Raw genomic sequence first — 18,310 nt, forward strand, 5'->3', positions numbered from 1 at the left:
CAGCAATGTGGCCAGAAGGGCCAATGGCATCCTGCTTGTATCAGAAATAGTGTTGTCAGCAGAAGCAGGGATGTAATTGTCCTCCTGTACTCAGCACTAGTGAAGCTGCACCTCAAGTACTGTTTTCAGTTTTTGGCCCCTCACTGTAAGAAAGTCATCAAGGCCCTGGAGCATGACCAGAGAAAGGCAATGAAGCTGGTGAGCAGTCTGGAGCACAGGCCTTATGAGGAATGGCTGAGGGAGCTGGGATTGTTCAGTCTGGAGAAGCAAAGGCTCAGGGGAAACCTTACTGCTGTCTGTAACTACCTGAAGGGAGGTTGCATTGTGCTGGGCATTGGTCTCTTCACTCTTGTAATTAATGATAGGACAAGAGGGAATGGCTTTAAGTTGCACTACGGGAGATTCAGACTGGATGCTAGGAAATACTTCTTTGAAAAGAGTGGTCAGGCACTGGAATGGAGGTGCTGGAGTCAGCAACCCTAGAGGTATTCAAGGAATGTTTAGACATTGTGTTTAGGGGCATGGTTTAGAGAGAACTATTGGTGATATGTGGATAGTTGGACTGGATGATGTTGTAGGTCTTTTCCAACCTTGGTGATTCTATAATTTTTCTTCATAAGCTTTTTTTTTCCTCTGGCAGATGTCACTATGAAACAAGAAGTTCCACCGTCCTGGCCTAGTGGACTATTTTTCTACTTTTGCTTTTCTATTACAACATTTTATGAAGGCAAAGATTGCCTCCAGTATGAATGTTTAGTGTTCTTTTTTATTTTTGTTCAGGTCACTTATCCCAGCTGAAGAGTTAAACCTGTTGGTGTATCTCTGACACAGATAGGTGATAGTGCTGCTGCTTAGATCATAGAAGTCTAACATGCTGGAATAAGTACTTCCAATGCTTTCTTGCCTTTAACCACAAAGGACTTCTGTTTTTCTTTAAGGTGTACTTCAGCGGATGAGGCAAATAATTACATAGCATTATCTCCTTTCCCATTTCACTCCTGTTCATCAGTGCGAATGAAGCTGTTGGAATTATGCTCAATGGCACCAGCTTTGTAGTGTGGTCTTTGCCACATAGTGAAATGTGGGTGGCGTTTCCGAAGTCCTGCAATACAGCTGTTAGGCCAGACCTTGCTGTGCTTATTAGAGCACTGTTTTCATTAACTGCTGCAGGCATCAACCTAAATACTGCGATTTGGCTGCTTTTTAATGTGCTTCTCTAGGACTTGTCTATGTATTTTATTTTGTTTTCAGAACTATAGAAGTAGCTTTGTCAGGGTCCCTAGCACGTCAGTGGTTTGTAGGTATTGTAAACATGTGCAAGCTGCAGTATTGTTCCTTGCTCATTTAAAACTCACTCCATGTTATACCTCCATCCTGGCTTTCACTGTAAATGAAGTTGCAGTGGGATGAATTTGCACAGCTCCTGTTGTGATGGTTTCCTCTGTCTCTGAAAAACGGATGTATGTATGTTGCTCTAAGCGTAATGCCTCATTTATTACTGTGGAAACTATAATAGATACATACAAAAGCCACAATTACACTATTTCATAGAGCAAATTCTCAACTACAAAACTGTTGTTTGGCTTAGTCACCAGCAGTAGCTAAGCATTTTTGCCAGCAATGAACAAGAGCCTGCGTACCATGCTTGTAAAAGTCTTCACCAATGGAGGTGACACTGTTTCACAGCTGCTACGATTGTGAGAATTACTAGGAAAATATTGCCCTCACAAACCTGTCATTCATTGACCTGAGCAAATAAAAGTCCGTGTCAAATCCGGAGTGTTAGGACAGACTAGCCAAGATGGGCAGTGTGCTCCATGGTGTTCAACCTGGTATGGGGCCTGACTTTGTTATTATGTTGCAAGAGAAGATTGTCTTGTTCTCTGGACTGATGCTGGAAGTTTGAGCCGTTGGTTTAGCACAGAGGTCGGGAGTCATCCTTGGAAGCAAGTTCAGAACAGTCGCTTTTGCTTGCACATGTGAGACCAGAAAACTGCAGTACAATATGTTTTAATCACTGATTTTTATTGCTTGAGCCTGTGAAAAGTTTGAAACTGGAGCTACAATGCTAGGAACTACTTCTGTTGAACTGTGTGTCATCTCAGCTGGATTTTTATTTGTATTTTCCTTTAATTTCACCCTTGGGCAAGCATGGCTATGTACTTAATCCCTGCTTCCTCCTCTATAGTGCTCTCACTCATCTTATTTCTTGGACTTCTTCTTTCTCCTGGCATTAAATTTTATTTCTAAAAAATGCAGAACTGTAGGGTTTCTTCTCATCAGTAGAATCTAATGGAAGATCAAGAATATAATTAAATGACTTTAATTTCTTCACCAAAAACAAATTATATTTTCTTGTCTATTTTGGGTGACTTTATCATGCCCTTAAGGAAACCTTTTTTATCATATCTGTCAGTGTGATGCTTCCTTAAAAACAGAATGATTTTTTAAAAGTAATGGGAAATTCAAATAAACGTTTGAAAAGAGGAAAGCATAAAACAATTATGTACCATAATGGCCAGAGAATTCTATGTGAATTCTAAGTGAAGACTATGTTTAGAACAAAAGGAATTCTTAAATATGGGAAAACGAAGCATCATAGGTAACCTTAATTTTTCCTAGAGCTTATCAGCATGAGAGTAATTTTATTAATTAGATCTTAGTCTCAGCTGTTAAGTATTATATGTTTCTAACAGTAGGAAATGTGAAATAATACTGGAAATAAGTTATTATTGAGAGTCATATTTTAGACCTATAATATATAATAAGCTATGTATGAGAATCGCTGAGTCACAGCGTGAACCACTGATTGAGCACTGGAAGGAAAGACCTGCTCAGCCTTGGGAGCACAGATGAAGGCGATTCACCTGTGTGACCAGAAGGGGTGGAGCCAGGCTTAGACCTCATTTAAGGGCTAACTTCCACCGAGGAAGGATCTCTTGTTGGAGATCAATCCTTTTTGGAGTTCCTTCCCCATAAGCCTAGATCTTCAGAGATGAGTGAGCATTCATTTTCCTTCTTTTGTAACACCTCCTTGTTCACACTGATCTCTTTGTTTTTACAATCTGTACAAGCTATAAGAAGCTCAGTCTGGTTAGTTTAAACATTACAGATGGCAGAGTGTATTGGAGTTCTAGATTGTGACATAGCAGTGTTTGAATGAGCTCCTGTACTGGCTATGGGCATTACAACTATTTCCTTTCCTTGCTTGTTCCTTGTTCTGTATCTTTGTAGGATTTGCTGAATTTTTGCTCTTGATTTTCGGCTTTATTTTTGTCTTTTTGGCTTTATTTTTTTTCTAATCTGTGTTTCCCATATTGCGTTAGAGTTTTTCTAAACTGCTGTGTTGAGAAGTTGAAGTATCATAGAATCAATCATAGAATTGTTTAGTTTGGAATTGACTTTAAAGGTCATCTAGCTCCAGCCCCCTGCTGTTGTGATGGTTGCCAATCACTAGATCAGGCTGCCCAGAGTACCATCCAACCTAGCCTCAGTGGGGCACTCACAGCTTCTCTGGGCAACTTGTTCCAGTGTCTCTAAACAAAGTCTCCCCGTTTTAATTTAAAACCATTCCCCTTTCCCGTTTCTAACTACTGGTGTAAAAAGTTGATCTCATTCCTGTTTATAAGCACCCTTTAAGTGAGGGAAGGCCATAAGGAGGTTTCAAGTGTAGCTCCCCCACCCTTTCTTCATAAGAGCTCCAGCTCCCTTATCATCTTACAGTTCCTCCTCAGGACCTGCTCCAACAGCTCTACATCCCTCTTGTACTGGGGGCTCCAGACTAGGGTGCAGTGTTCCAGATGGTACCTCACAAGAGTAGAGCTGAGGAGGCCAATCCATCCTCTCTGTCTCCTTGCTGCCCACTCCTCTTTTGATACTGCCCAGAATGCTGTTGGTCTTCTAGGCTGCAAGCATGCACTGCTGGCTCATGTACAACTTTTTATCCACCAGTAGTCCCTGCAGGGGACCAGTCCACCAGTTCTCTGCAGGGCTGTTCTCAATGAGTTCATCTCCCAGTCTTCATACGTATCTGAGATTATCCTGACCAAAGTGCAACACCTTGCACTTGACCTTGGTGAACGTCATTTGGTTGGCATGGGACCACTTCTCAGACCTGTCAACGTCCTTCTGGATGATGTCCTTCTTTCTATTGTGTGAACTGCATCACTCAGTTTGATATCATCAGCAAATTTTCTGAGGTACACTTGATCCCACCATCTTCATTGTTGATAAAGATGTTGAATAAGCACTGAACCCAAGATGGCGCCCTGGGGAGCACCACTTGTGACCAACTTCTGCCTGGGCTGCAACCACCCAACCAACTTTTTATCCACCTGATAGTCCAGCCTTCAGACCCATATTTCTCTCATTTAGAGATAAGGATGCAGTGCAGGACCATGTCAAAAGACTTTGCACAAGTCCAGGTGGATTGCATCACTTAACTTTCTTTTGTTCACTGATGCCATCACTCCATTATAGAAAGACGCCAGATTCATCAGGCACAAACGGATCTTTGTGAAGCCGTTCTGGTTGTCTTGTGTCACTTCTTTGTCTGCTCGTGCCTTTATGTCTCTTCTAAGGAGGATCTATTTCATGGTCTTCTCAGGTACAGAGGTGAGGATCGCAAGTCTGCAGTTCCTGGGTCTTTCTTTCTCCATTTCTTAAAAATGGGAGTGATGTTTCCCTTCCAGTCACCAGGGATTTTTTGCCTGACAGCTACAACTTTTCAAATATGTTGGAGAGTGGCTTGTCAACCACATCAGCAAGTTCCTTCAGGATTTTGGGATACGTGTCATCTGTCCCTGTAGACTTGTTCAGCCTTATGAGGTGATCTCAGACTTGCTGTGCTTTTACGGGGGGAAGGATTTCATTTCCCCATCCTTGCCAAGTGATTCATGGATATCAGAGGTGTGAGAAGCCTGACTGGCAGTGAAGACTGAGGCAAAGAACTTGTGAGTACCTCAGCATGTCTTTTGAAGCCAGTTCTGTCCTCTCTTATATCACTGAGGTCCGTTCTCTTTTATGACCAATGTATCTAACTAGTCCCTTCTTGCTATTTTTCACATTCCTTGCAGAGTTCAGTTCCATTTGTGCCTTGGCTTTCCTGAAGCATGAGGTGTATCTTGGAATTCATTTGTGTGTGCTGGAGTCACCTTTCCCTTTTTTTTATTTTTTTTTATTTTTTCCCTTATCTTATCCGAAGGATGACAGTCTCTGCATAGTATTGCCATCATTGCCATGGAAGTCCCTGAAACACTTTGGTTTCCTTAGTTTGAAAGAGAGATCATGCTTTTTCAGCATGGGATTTTAAAGTCAAGGTTGGATCCTGTTGCTTGATAGTTATATATTAATAAAGTCTAGGTCCAAAGGGCTTATGTTACCTTGTCTTGACATTCCTTAATCTGGCAAAACTTTTCTTCCCTTCTATTGCTTTTCTTCTGCAGGCTGTACTACAGCTAAACTGGTTGCTCTGCTGGTTGTTTTTCCTTTCCTGTTTTGTGAATCCTATTGCTGAGATTGGTGCTGGTAGGTTGTTTATGTATTCTGCCTGGTTAATTCATGGCAATATGCATTTTGTCAGCTCAGAAAAACTTCAAATGAACTATGTAATTCTTCATTAAAAGTCACTGTATGTTTATTTTAGGATCAGCTGCGTGTTATGGCTTTGTCTCATTCTCTAGGCAGAAATGGAAGCAGTGGTTGTGACCATGAGTAAATCAGGCGTGAGGTGTTCTTGCTTGTAACTTAAGCAGTTGGCTAATAGCAGACAATGGCTTAGCAGATATCAACCATAGGAAAGGTGTGAACATAATTTGCTGTTGAGCTAAATCTGATTTGAATCTGTCTTAGGCGAAGGCATGCAATTTCTTTCGTTTTTTATTAATACTTTTGGCATGTTAGTTTGTGGAAAATAAATGTGTTTAAAACAAGCTTTTAATTTGTTCTTTTCAGTGTATTTTAATGCTGAATTGTCCTTTGTAAGCATCATGACTATGACAGAGGAAGTAAGCTGTGAAGCAGATGCTCTTGCAGAGGAAGAGCTTAGGTTCTTGTCCCTAGACTGTGGTTTGTGGAGCTGCTTTCTGCTGCCAGAGATGTCTCAGAAAGATAGCTGGGAAGTGCAGATCTGTGCCACTTATCATGCTACAAGCATGAACAGAACACTGGGGCAGGATGCTCAGAGAGGTTGTGGCATCTCTTCTCTGAAGATGTTCAAAATCAACCTGGATCCATTCCTGTGTGACCTAATCTAGGTGTTCCTGCTCCAGCAGGGGGATTGGACTACATGATGTTTCAAAGTCTCTTCCAATTCCTGGCATTCTGTGATTCTGTGAACCCAAAAGGAACCTTCTTCCATTGGAACAGTCAGATCTGTCACTTGGGGAAATGTTGGAAAGCGGTTTCAGTGTTTCAGGAGAAAGTTCAGATGAGGTCACCTGAGTTGTTGCTAGGTTAACTGGGTTGTAGTGGGAATGCTTCCTGAATTCTTATTTTTTCTGTTTCTTTGGAGGAAATGGGTGTGTGCTGTCCTTGCTGAGCAAAAGACAAGAGGGCTGTAGCATGTAAAAGACTGACTGCTCAGTGCCAAAAACAATACTCAGTGTTACGTGGAGGTAAAGTGAGCATCACTGGTCAGTGTGCAATGGCTTCTTTTGGTGGTTCTGATTCCTGATTTACCTTTGCAAAAACAGGATTGTGCAAGGTCTGTAACTGCAGAGCTGCATATAAAGAACACTTAATAAGTGGACAAGTAAAAATCATGGTCCCATTTCAGAGCTGTAAATTGGTGTTAAGATGTCAGGCCTTGTTTGTTCAGTCAGAAAACAATGCATCTTTATGTTACTGCAGAGGAATAATGCTGACACAGCACACTCCAAACTCATTTCCAGCTTTTTCATCAGCTTCAAAACTCAAGTCATTTTTCACTTTTCCGCTGACACTTTGAGTCTCTTCAGTTTCAGCTGTTTTGAGTTTCATGCTTTCTGCTGTATTTCCCAGTTTGTTGTGAGGTCTGGAATTGACAAGTCCAGGTAAATTAACCGTAATTAAAACAAACCAACCAGCTGTGCAGGGCTCAGGACACTTAACTGCTGTTACTCCTGCCCTTGTGATGTCCTGTCAGCAGCACTGTGCTCAAGATTGTCCCTGACATTTTAGGGAAGTGTTAAAAACCAGAAACAAGCTTTGCTTTGGAGTGATTTTGTGTAAAGCTATGTGTATAAGCTGCTTACATTGATGCAGTTGGTGTTACGGAGTTTGTAAGTTGATCTGAAGTCTTTCAGTGTTGCACTTGTTAAGCTGAGTAATATTAATGACTTCATTGGCAAGAAATGGATTTATGCAAATATCCCATGTCTCTCACCACCTGCTTACAAACAACTGTAGCTGGGCATAGGGGGACTTGAGCATAAGACAAACCCAGTTTCTTTTCTTTTTTTTTTTTTTTTATTATTATTATTCTCTATAGATAAGTAAAAAAATTAGGCGTTTGGTTCGGGGAGGTATAGAAAGCCAAGGTAGTTTGCCAAACAGTAAAACCTTGAACTTATCATCACCTCCATGATGGGAGAGTGGGAGCTGCAAGTTAGTAGTTGATAGCCTGCATGACTAATGAGTCACTGGGTGTGTGTAGGATTAAAAAGAAAGGGAATGTTCAGAGAAAATGTCTCATAGAAGAAAAATGCTGAATACGGTAGTAAGGATGGCAGTAGATCTCCCTGCTTATTCGTAGGGAAAGCTATTTGTTACGCATGTAAGGGATAAATGAAAGTATCAGTATCTTACAGCATCCTGATGAAAACACTGTAAGATTCTGAAATTTAAAATGTATTTTCTCCTGAGCACAATTTTGCCCTTGTCTGACTGAACACTACACATTGCAGTCTTAGAGTACTTTTTCTGCCTTCTTTTCTGGGCCTCTGGTTATTTGCTGGTTCTTTGCTGAGTGAAAATGATGTATAGAATCATAATCTGTGCCCTATGAACAGACAAATTAAAAAATTAAGTCAGTAAGCTTGAGTAATAATTTCTCAGTAAATATTTTACTGCTTTTTCCTTCTGTTGCAATGAAATCTGACTTAAATTAGGCATAAATCAGCAGAGGTGACAGATATTAATCATCAGAATATATTTTCTTAAACATGTTCTTGGTATGAGGCCAGCTCAGAAGTTAACAGCATGCACGTGTTGCTTATCTACCACACTGCTTGTCAGTGAAGGAGACTATGTGTCTGTGGCAGTTTTATCTTTCTGCAGAGTATGTTGCTTGATCGGTGGGAGCTGATGTAGCTATTCTGTATGTAGCTCACAGTGTGTAGGCTTCTGCTGGAGAATGACTACAATGAGCCAAATTTCATACTACTCACTGAGAGAGAAAGAGACAACATTTCAACTAGGATAGCGCTGTGGAACCCAAACACAGCTGAATCAAAGTTCATCCTAGCTCCTCTCCTGCTGCTCTGACTTGGGAGCATTCATTTACATAAATACAACTGTGTCTTGAGTCAGGTCTAGACTGGACCCAGTTCTTCTGATTCTCTCTTCACAGAAATGTGCTTTGTAGTTGACAGAAGAATGATTATTTTCATGTCATAATTATGAAACTGATTCATACCTTGAGGCATGGAAAGCAAGCAGTAGGAGGACATGCATCATTAAAAAATCAGTGCGTTTTGAAAGAGAAAGAAGTAAAAAATATATTACATCTCAATTGAAGAGTTTTGTTGTGAAGAAAAATGTCTTTTGCTGTAGGAACTTTTAGAAATAATCTCAGATCGTGGCTGGAAGGATGTATTTTCTCATTAGCAAGTATTTTAATTGGCTCATGCAAAATTTTTAATTTTCTTTTTTTCTGTAGGAGAAGAATGAAAGCTCGTGCTCCTCCTCCACCAAATCAACCTTCTGCGGCCAGTAGAATTAACAGTGAGCACAAGTCACCTGCAGAGACAGCCGTGATTTCTGATCAGAGCATTGTGAGCATGAAGGAGAATATGATAAACAGAATGGTGGACTTCACAGTCATTTTACCCAGCGGGGTGGAACAGAAGTGCACAGTACAAGGAAGGTAAGGCTTTGATTAGCTTCCTCATTTCACGGCCCTCCATTCCCAGTAGGATACTTAATGATACTTGTGTCTCCCTTTCCAGGTTGACAAAGTTTCTCTGTCATGCTTCTACTTACACTTTAGGCAGCTGCTGTACCAGAGAGTCCTGAAAGTCCAATAAGCGACCCTTTTAATGAGAAAGGAAAGAACTAGCAGCTATCATGTCACTGTATTTCTTGTGTATGTGCCTGTCACTTCCAATGCAGGGCCACTGGGCTAGGCTTAGACAGTGCTGGGTTACCTCCAAATACGGAGGTGCTGGTGCAATGCTGCTGGAAACAGCACTTCCCAAGAAATGAGATCACAAAGTGAATGTTTCATCAAATTCACAAATATTTTACACTTCCATAGGTAGCAAAACATCTGCTAGTTTTGGGGAAACATTTTCTGTATAACAATGTTAGTTTCCCTATAGAAAGGGGAAGAGGTTCTCCTTGTCTTTAGGCACTACCAACGTCAGATATCAGATTAGGAGGCTGTATAGTTGCCTATTGATAAATCTGAGTCTGTGCTTATTTTACATCTGAGCTTTGTAGTAGTTGATCTGATTTCCTGTAAAACTTTATCTTGGTGTGATATAGCTGTCTGTTCTGACTGTTGATTAGTATATTCAGATGGCTGAGGGAGAAGCATGCAGTGGCTGGTGCTTCGTTCTTCACTCTGATTTCTTGCTGAAATTAGTGTTTGCCTGGCCACAATGAAGAGGCTATTGCTAGCAGTAACTTCTGTGACCCTAAAGCCAGAGTGATATTGAAGGACTGAGTAGAAAGCAGTGCCCATTGGAGCTCTTCAGTTGTACATTTGGTGGTTGAAATTTTATGGTAGAGGTTTGGGTTTAATGAGAGAAAGAAGTGAACAGGTCTAGAAACCAGGACAAGAAATGAAACTTACAGACTGTGAGGTATCAAAATAAAAAAGTAATATTTCATTGGCAAATACAGGCATTTGGAGACCTGCCAAGAGGCTAATCATAGAATGTTTTTGGTTGGAAGGGGCCTTTCATCTTTTCATCACAGTGAGTCTTCTCCCACATCATGGCTGTGAGCCCTGGGTCTGGACACTACTGGCACATGGCAATCATGGGCAACTAGCTGTCAGCAGAGGAAGGGACTGGAAGTCAAGGAGTGGGTGCATTACCCAAATAGTTGATGAAATAGGAGGTGAGACTGTCTAATGAGCCCTGTGTGACAGTGTCCTCGTGGGTACTGCTGTTCTTCCTCATCAGCAGAAGATAAAATCTTTGGAATGTTTACAGAGGTTACAATTTAAGGGATTTGGAATGCAAGCTTAAAATAAATCCCAAAAGCATTTGAAATTTTTAAAGGTTGGACTGACCTAAGTCTCCAAGTTTGGGATAGAGTGCAGGTATTCTCATCTTTTTGCATTGCCTTGGTGTTGTTAACTGGATTAAGTACAGAGATTATCAGAAGTAAACATTTAGTGAGGAGATAACAGAATAAAAAAAGCTTAGTTTAGTGTGAAACAAGTATGGGAGTTCAGTTAATACAATCTTTTCCTCCTTTGCTCTTTTTATATATAGTGATACCACAGAAGGCCATTTCAGAAAATTCTGCTATTGCTTATACTGTTGTAAATATTCAGTGTTGCCATGGCCAACACTGGAACCTAATTCTTTAAAATTTGCTTTGGAGTGCTCTGGGAAAATAGCTTTTCTTTCATAGAAAAGTTTGCCAACCCTTGCTCTGAACAGCACTGTAATGAAAAATGGTTGGGTAATTTCAGGAAATTTTTGCAGAGCAATGAAGTACACTAGAGGATGTTCAGGAATGTAACTTACGTAGTTAATAGCACTTAAGGTTATTATAAATGAACCAAAATGTCAAAATTATCTCATTCAGTTTGCTCATTGTATGTAAGCAAAGGGAGTATATCGTGAATTTTATTTTACTCTCTTTGTAGAAAGTTCTTCTGAATCTCAGCAAGAGGACAGAATATTATCATTAAATTTCTTTGGAAGATAGTCCAAAAAAAAAAAAAAGGTGTTATTTAAATATATTTTCTTAGAATCTGGAAAATTGAATAGTTTTATTTATAAAAACAGAAGCTGACAGTCTCTATTTTTTGCTGTCTTGTGATGATTGAGTTCAGCTTTTGGAAATGCATAGCACAGTTTAAGGACAACACCAAGTCCTTAAGAATTGTGTGTAACATTAGAATGGTATTTAGAAAAAACTGGTCGCTGTGAATTCTGTTGTAAAACAGGTAGACGTTTTCATGCAAAACTGTTAACCTTCCTGTCTACCTCCCCATCCCCACAGAATTATAAAATACCATCCACAGCTAACCAATATTTATATTGTTCTATGAGGACTGCATGAAGGATAGACAGTGTAGCAGCAGATCCACACCAACTATTAGCAGATCTGACAGTGGGAATGTCTAGACGTTTAGAAAGAACAAAATTTATTGGAGAAGCTCACAAGAATTACCAGAAACTTGTCCTATTTGTGATTCTTATGGGTTATTGTTAAGCTACAAATACAGGGATCGTGCATCTGTCTGCATTCATGCTGAGTGACACTGAGGAGGGCTTCCTGGTTAATGCAGATACAGACCTCTAGTGTCAGCAGCTTGAGAGATCAGTAGTCCCATTCAACAAGTAATGGAGGCCAGATCTGACTGTGTGTGTTACATGGTGCATAAAGCTAATACTCTCACAGAATGTTTTCATATGATCTGTAGTGAGAGACATAAGTGATAATACTCGCTGGCTTATAGCTCAACATAGAGAACGATGAAATAATGAAGATGCAGAATGTGGGACAAACCCAGTCCCTCTGATCTTGGCTCTCACTGGTGGACATCCAGTGTAGAAAAAGAGAGCCAAACACTCATCACCAAAATAATAAACACTCTCCTTTTGTTAATACCTGTTTATCATGCTTTTCTGACTTCTTTTGATGAAGTTTGCCTTTCTAGTTTACGCTTTTCTGGTTGTGTTGAAGAACTTCTAGTCCTTTTGTGAGATGCCTGGTTTGCTTTGGAACATGAGAAAATGGTAATGACTGAAACTGCTGTTCTTTGACCGCATGTGGATAAAGCCTCAGAGACTTCAACTCACTCACTTCATGCTACCATTTTTCTTTCTGGCATTTTTAGATTCCTAATATGTGTTCGAAAGTAACCTAAAGAAAGAAAATTCTTTCCTCCAATTAGATTTTGTGAGCACTTGTAGCATGAAAGTAGAAGGCAACAGGAGAGTCAGTGTCATTCTACAGAGTACAACTGTATCTGATACATTTCCTAGGCATACAAGGTAGTTATTTTAAAATGGAGTACTCCCTGTGATCCCAGAGAGATTTTGCCAAGCCTCATCCAAAAGAACTCTCTCTTTTTTCTTCCTCTCAAACTCTGTATGTCTTTGCTGCATCTTACTGGTGAACAACTGTACATAAATGGTCCAACATACTCTTCTGAGTAGGACTTCAGCCTGATAAGTACTGCTGACACAACAGTTAATCTTTACAGACTTGCTTTCAAATGTCAAACTGCTTAGTAGTACAGTTATCAGGATAAAGCTGAAGTATTGTCCATTGCTAAAAATAGTTGTTTGAACCATCTTGTCTGAATCATAAATTGGGTTCATTTTCCATTTTTATTTCTGTGCTCTTCTGTTTGCTTATCAGTGACGTCTGGCTTTTGTCATGTAACATTTGGTCTCCACCTTAACTCCAGTGAAGTCCTGCTAAAGGAAGAAAGTAACATGTTTCTTAGCTGAACATTTGAAAATATGGGAGGCATTTAATTTTCTTGTTTCAGCTTTAGAATTAGTCTTATGGTCAGACTTGCCTGCATTTCAGAATGTTCTCTACCAGTTCTCACAGTGAGGTTAAAGGCATATCAGTATTTTAACAAGACTGAAGCACAGAAAGGAGTGATGCTTTGCATCTTCCACAAGCCATATTCAGCTCAGGAAAAGTTATTTTAGAAAAAAAAAAAACTTGGTTTAGATTTGTAGGTGATACACTGCCATTTTCTTGGCTGTACTTAATAGCTCTCTTCTGTGTGTGCCACACATATGGATAAATAAACTCCCATTTTAAATCAGTTGGAACTGTATTGTATTTGAAAAATCTGTAGAGTTGGTGATGAAGTCTGATAAAAGAGTAACCTCATTTCAAGGAATCCCAACTCTTACATCTCTGGAAACATATGAATTTTAAATTTTGTTTGTAGAAAACCTCATGTTGTTTTTTATCCTTTTGAAGTTTTGTTGAAATGTTTTTCCCAAATTTGCATTCCAGGAAGAGCGTTCTATGCACTCTAAAGCTCTTGCAAAAGCTTCAGAGATAGATACTGCTTAATTTGGACTCCTAAATGGTACAGATGAAACCTGGGGATGCTTTTCATGAAACAGCTGCATTTTCTGAGCAGTGTGAAACAGGTCGGGATGCTTCAGACTTCATTAAGTGTTCATTAACTTTCATTAACCTGCTCTGTAATCAACAATATAGTGAAATCTCATGTTTGGCTGGATTTTAAAATTGTTCATTTTCTGGACAAATTTCTTCAACTCATGATTGTCTGCAACTTACTGTCTGAGATAGCAAGGGAGGTTTGTAATCTTGAAATTGAGACACTATTACTACATAACATGTTTCATAATTTCACTGGAAAGTACACAGAATCATAAACTAATGGAATATAGGTTTGTATAAAGAACTGTTTCTCAAGGGCTGGTTTGTGATTTTTTTTTTAATGCTTAGAATGATATAGTAAGAGTCTACGCTTGAATGAATTATCACAATATTATGTGCTACAGCAATACATTAGCATTTCATTTTAAATAAAAATGTGTAGCAAATAGAACACCGTGTGCTGTGGTTCTGCCAGGTTGTTTATTTTTCTCTGAAACAATGGTAAGAAGTCTGAGGGGAAAAAAAGTATGCAGATTTGACTTTAAAAGAAATGTGTAGCTATAAACAGACAAGCTGAGATCTGTATCAGACAGACTGACACTTTTAAAAATGCTTAATACTGCACAGCATAATGAATGTTTATTTAAATATCAGAGTGTGCAGAATTCTCCTATAGTCTGAACTTAGTATATATAAATGTGTCTGCTTTATGGCTTGTTACATTTGAAGTAATAGTCATTGCAAAATAGAGGCATTTGCAGTTTGAGGATTTTGGCAGAATAAGTTATCAGAAAATGTCATGAAGTGACCTGGATACATGTTTCTGTTTAGGTACTCTTTTATGCTAAAAGTTACCACAGTGCTCTTTTTTTCTGAAGCCTCGTATACATATTAATGTTTTCCTCATTTGTTCTTTGTCTTCTAACTCAGTTTCATTCTCCTTTCATATGATCATGTATTTCAAATTTTCCATGCCTGTCACTTTCTCAGTTCACGTTGCATAACTCAGTTAAACTTGAAATAGATTACTGTAAAGAAGGTCCTTAGGCGATTTCTCATCTTCTACACAAGGAGAGCTGGCACCTATGTACGTTTTAGCCTTCTGCCTGTTAATAAGGGATTAGACTCATTTTTTGTTTTCATTGCGTTTCTCTGCCATTAGCCTTCCAGTGTTCTTCAGTGACTTCTTGTCCAGTTGTTGGCCAACAGCATATACTTAGAAAGAAGGTGGGCATTCCCCAAGAGTACTCTCCAGATGCCTGCAGCTGCAGCTTGCAACCAAGGGCATTCTTAGGCTATAACTGGTAGTTAATAATCTGTAAAGGTTGGTTTTTTTTTCCTTAGTTTTTCCTCTGCATTTCAAATCTTTATACACTTTTCCATTATACACGTTATAAGAATAAGCACCAGTTCCTATGGAAAATATGCTGTCTAAGCATTTAATATTAAATTATGTATATTAGAGTCTTAGAGTTTTCAAAAAGGGTCTGTAACTTTTTTGACTTTGGTGGTTTTGTTGATAGCAGATACAGTTTTATGAATTCAAAACCTTTCATAAACATTAGCAATTTTAATAAACCTATTTTATCTGGTCCTAGATAGTATTTACTGGGAATTATCAGTATCTTGATAGAGAGGAGACTTGCTGGGGTGTGGAGACTCACAGCTCGTATCCACTGTGTCAGACAGTGTCAAGCTGCCTTACTGCTACATTTGAGTTCCTGCCTCTGCTTTGTGTCTTGGAGTAAGAGATGAAAATGGCTGACTTCTTAAACTCATGGTTTGGGAATCACATCTGTGATGAGAAGTCTTGATAAAGAAAATACTTGGAAACAGATGTTTGTAAACTGGGTTAATAATCTCACCAAAATAAATACATCTTTTGTACTTGAAAATATTACTAGTGTCAAAATGGGGAGGATAGTGGAAATCTTAGAAGAAATCTGTAAGCTGAAAAAGGCCTGTCTACTCCTTGTTCCAGATTTATGTTCTATTTTGATTTTCATTCAAATGTAGTTAGAGGTTACTGTACCTTGAATGAGCCATTTATTTGTATTTTGTCTTTCACTTTAAATAACAGAATTTGAACAGGATAACTTAATATAAGCATTAGCAGAAAAGATGCACTTCATCCACTTTAGGCTTATGTTTGTTATTATCAGCACTGTGGTCTGCCTCAAATATACTTAATTCCAGATGTTTTTGTCTGATCTATTTACGATTTAAGAGCATCAGCACTGTTTCCTGCTAGTGACACATCTTCAGCTTGTCCTGTATTTTTTCTCTGATATTAAAACAGAAGTGAATTTTTGTAGCAGATGTTTTTCTCTATGCTAAAATTGAGTGTCTTCTTCCCCACAGTAAAGCCGTGATGGATCTTTTGGTTGATCTGTGCAGCCGGTATCACTTGAATCCATCCCAGTACATTCTTGAATTGAAGTCTTTGGAAACTCAACAACCTTTGAGTTACAAGCCAAACACTTTGATAGGAGCACTGGACGTACAGACAGTACTCCTGAAAGAGAAGGTTCCTGAAGAGAAGGTAAAAAGACCTCTGCCAAGGGCTCCTGAGGTCAGTACTCTAGCACTAAAATAGTGACTTGAAAACATCATTTTGTTTTTATCACTTGAAGCAGTTTTTCCAGTCTTTGCCTCTTCAGACCAGGTGGAGGATGCTTGAGATTGACTATAACCTGCTCTACTAGTTTAGCTGATTTGCACATACACTTGGCAGCTACCAATCTGGACTGCAGCATTTACACAGAATTTTATGTTTTGTGTGGTTCTTTAGATGGAAATTTGTTCTTCTAAAGATTTTTGGTCAAAGACCTAAGTAAGAAATTTGGCAGTAGTTGATAAAATGAGGGTTGTGGGATTGTGTGAAGGTAGTTACAGCTTTGGTAGTGTTATATTTGATTTTATTTGCAATCTGTATTAAAGGTAAGGGAGAAGAATGATCATTAACAAATTTATTTCACAGCTTGTGAAGATTCACAAGTAGCCATTTCCAAATACTAGTTTGCTGAAATTTGAATGGTGGTTCTTAAAAAACAGCGGCATTAAATTGATTGCTGCCTTTAATTCCTTTTCCTTATTTGCCTGCTTTCCTTACTTTCTCCTTAGAGACAGAGATGTTCCAAGAATTTTTGTTTTATTATTAATATCTTTTTGCAATAAGTGTTCATATGGGGGAAGTTAGTCAAAGAGGAATGAAGTTAATTCTGAGGCCCCCAGTGCCTTTCTCGCTGTAAGAGAGCGTGGCCATTATAAAGTGTTGTACTTGTTTCTGCAGAAATCTGTGAGGCTGGTGGTAAATTACCTGAAGACCCAGAAGGCAGTGGTTCGAGTCAGCCCTGATGTGCCTCTCCACAACATCATCCCAGCTATTTGTGAGAAGTGTGAGGTCAGTCAGGAGCACATTGTTCTTCTGCGAGACAGCATCACTGGGGAGGAGCTGGAGCTTACCAAATCCTTGGAGGAGCTGGGCATAAGTGAGCTGTACGCCTGGGACCGAAAAAGAGGTGAGCTACAACTAAAAGCAGTTCCTGCTGTGTTAGATGAGGTGCCAGCAATTAGACAGGCAACTGAAGAGCATTTTGGGGGGCCTCAATATAGAGAGAAGCAGCTAGGTCAGTGGTGTGTCTAGCTGTCTCCAGCTGCTCTGGGGCCAGAGTCAAGCTGTGCTGGCCCCGGGCAGGGCATGCATTGGCCTAGGGCAGAGTGAAAGGAGGAGCTTTGTACCTCTCAGAGCTGCTGTTGGTACCTGTGCACGTCACCTGGAGGCCTGTCACTGACTCGTGCTGTGGGTCAGAGAGAAGGAAAGAGGAGACGTGCCACAGTCATGGCAGCTGCGAAAGCTGAGAGGTGGAGGTGACGGAACAGGGTTTGCAACGAACAAACTGCAAATGGGTGCGGAGGTGGTTCCTCCAAGGAGCAAAGCTACTGATGATTTTGTGAAAAGAAGCTAAGAGGTATTAGTATTTAAAATTTTATTTTCTTTCTTATTTTCTCCCTCTTCTGTTCTTGTAGACAGTATTGTAGTGGCAGCTGGAGCTTGAATTTCATCAGCTTGATTGTGTATTCAAAAAGCAGAAGTACACTATGTACTTTAAAGTATACATTCTTTAAAAATACATATTGAAAACTGCTGCTTCCTTTGAGATCAGAAAGTGATATTCATTAGCACTGTCTCCTGCAGTTTGTCTCAATCAGTATCATTTCCAGCATAGTGGATGTCCTTACTTATTGTTTAGATAATGTCAGTCTTGTATGCATTGAGCAGCAGGCTTATTTTTTATTTATACTGTTATTTATTTATGTTGATGTTCTGTCTCTCCTTTCGAACTCCTTTGGTAAGTGACAGTTCTACTTCTGCAAGAGCCAAATTTCAGTGAGTTTAGACTCTCATGTAAACTAAATGTCTCCTCCTTCTTTGAATTGTCAGGATGCTCAAAAAGTGGCTGACAGTGTGTCATAACTGAATTATGTGTTTTTCTTTTTTCTTTAAAGACTTGTTTACTGTAATTAAGCCAAGCATTTTGGAAGCAGCATATTGAAAATGCACAAGATTCAACAAGAGATGTTCAGCATATTTCAGAAAAAACATACAGAATAATTAGTGTAGGCCTTAAACTCCTTTTTTTTTTTTTTTTAAAGAAGGTTGTTGTGCATTTTATTGGTGCTGTATGAATCCTCAGGTCAAGGTTTAAAAGAACGCAGTTATCCTGTATGCTCAAAAACAGTACTTCAGTCCTAGGGTTACAGCAGAAAATCTGTAACATTTAATAGTATGCTGCTCTCAGCTTCAGAAAAAAATATTTATATATAA

At 39.3% G+C, this 18,310-nt stretch overlaps 1 protein-coding gene across 4 annotated transcripts in view; it reads left to right on the forward strand.

Moving 5' to 3' along the window:
- The window catches only part of COBL (cordon-bleu WH2 repeat protein), a 146,783-nt gene that overhangs the window by 30,895 nt on the left and 97,578 nt on the right, over nucleotides 1–18,310 (forward strand). For all 4 annotated transcript variants that reach the window (XM_065751711.1, XM_065751712.1, XM_065751713.1 and 1 more), the window contains exons 2-4: nucleotides 8,858–9,064; nucleotides 15,844–16,054; nucleotides 16,775–17,003. In XM_065751711.1, the coding sequence (XP_065607783.1) occupies nucleotides 8,858–9,064; nucleotides 15,844–16,054; nucleotides 16,775–17,003 (647 nt within the window). The remainder of the gene's footprint in view (nucleotides 1–8,857; nucleotides 9,065–15,843; nucleotides 16,055–16,774; nucleotides 17,004–18,310) is intronic.

This window comes from Cyrtonyx montezumae, unplaced genomic scaffold (genome assembly GCF_038088225.1).
Source record: "Cyrtonyx montezumae isolate F1298 unplaced genomic scaffold, pur_monq_1.0 scaffold_8, whole genome shotgun sequence".
Classification (NCBI taxonomy): Eukaryota; Metazoa; Chordata; class Aves; order Galliformes; family Odontophoridae; genus Cyrtonyx; species Cyrtonyx montezumae.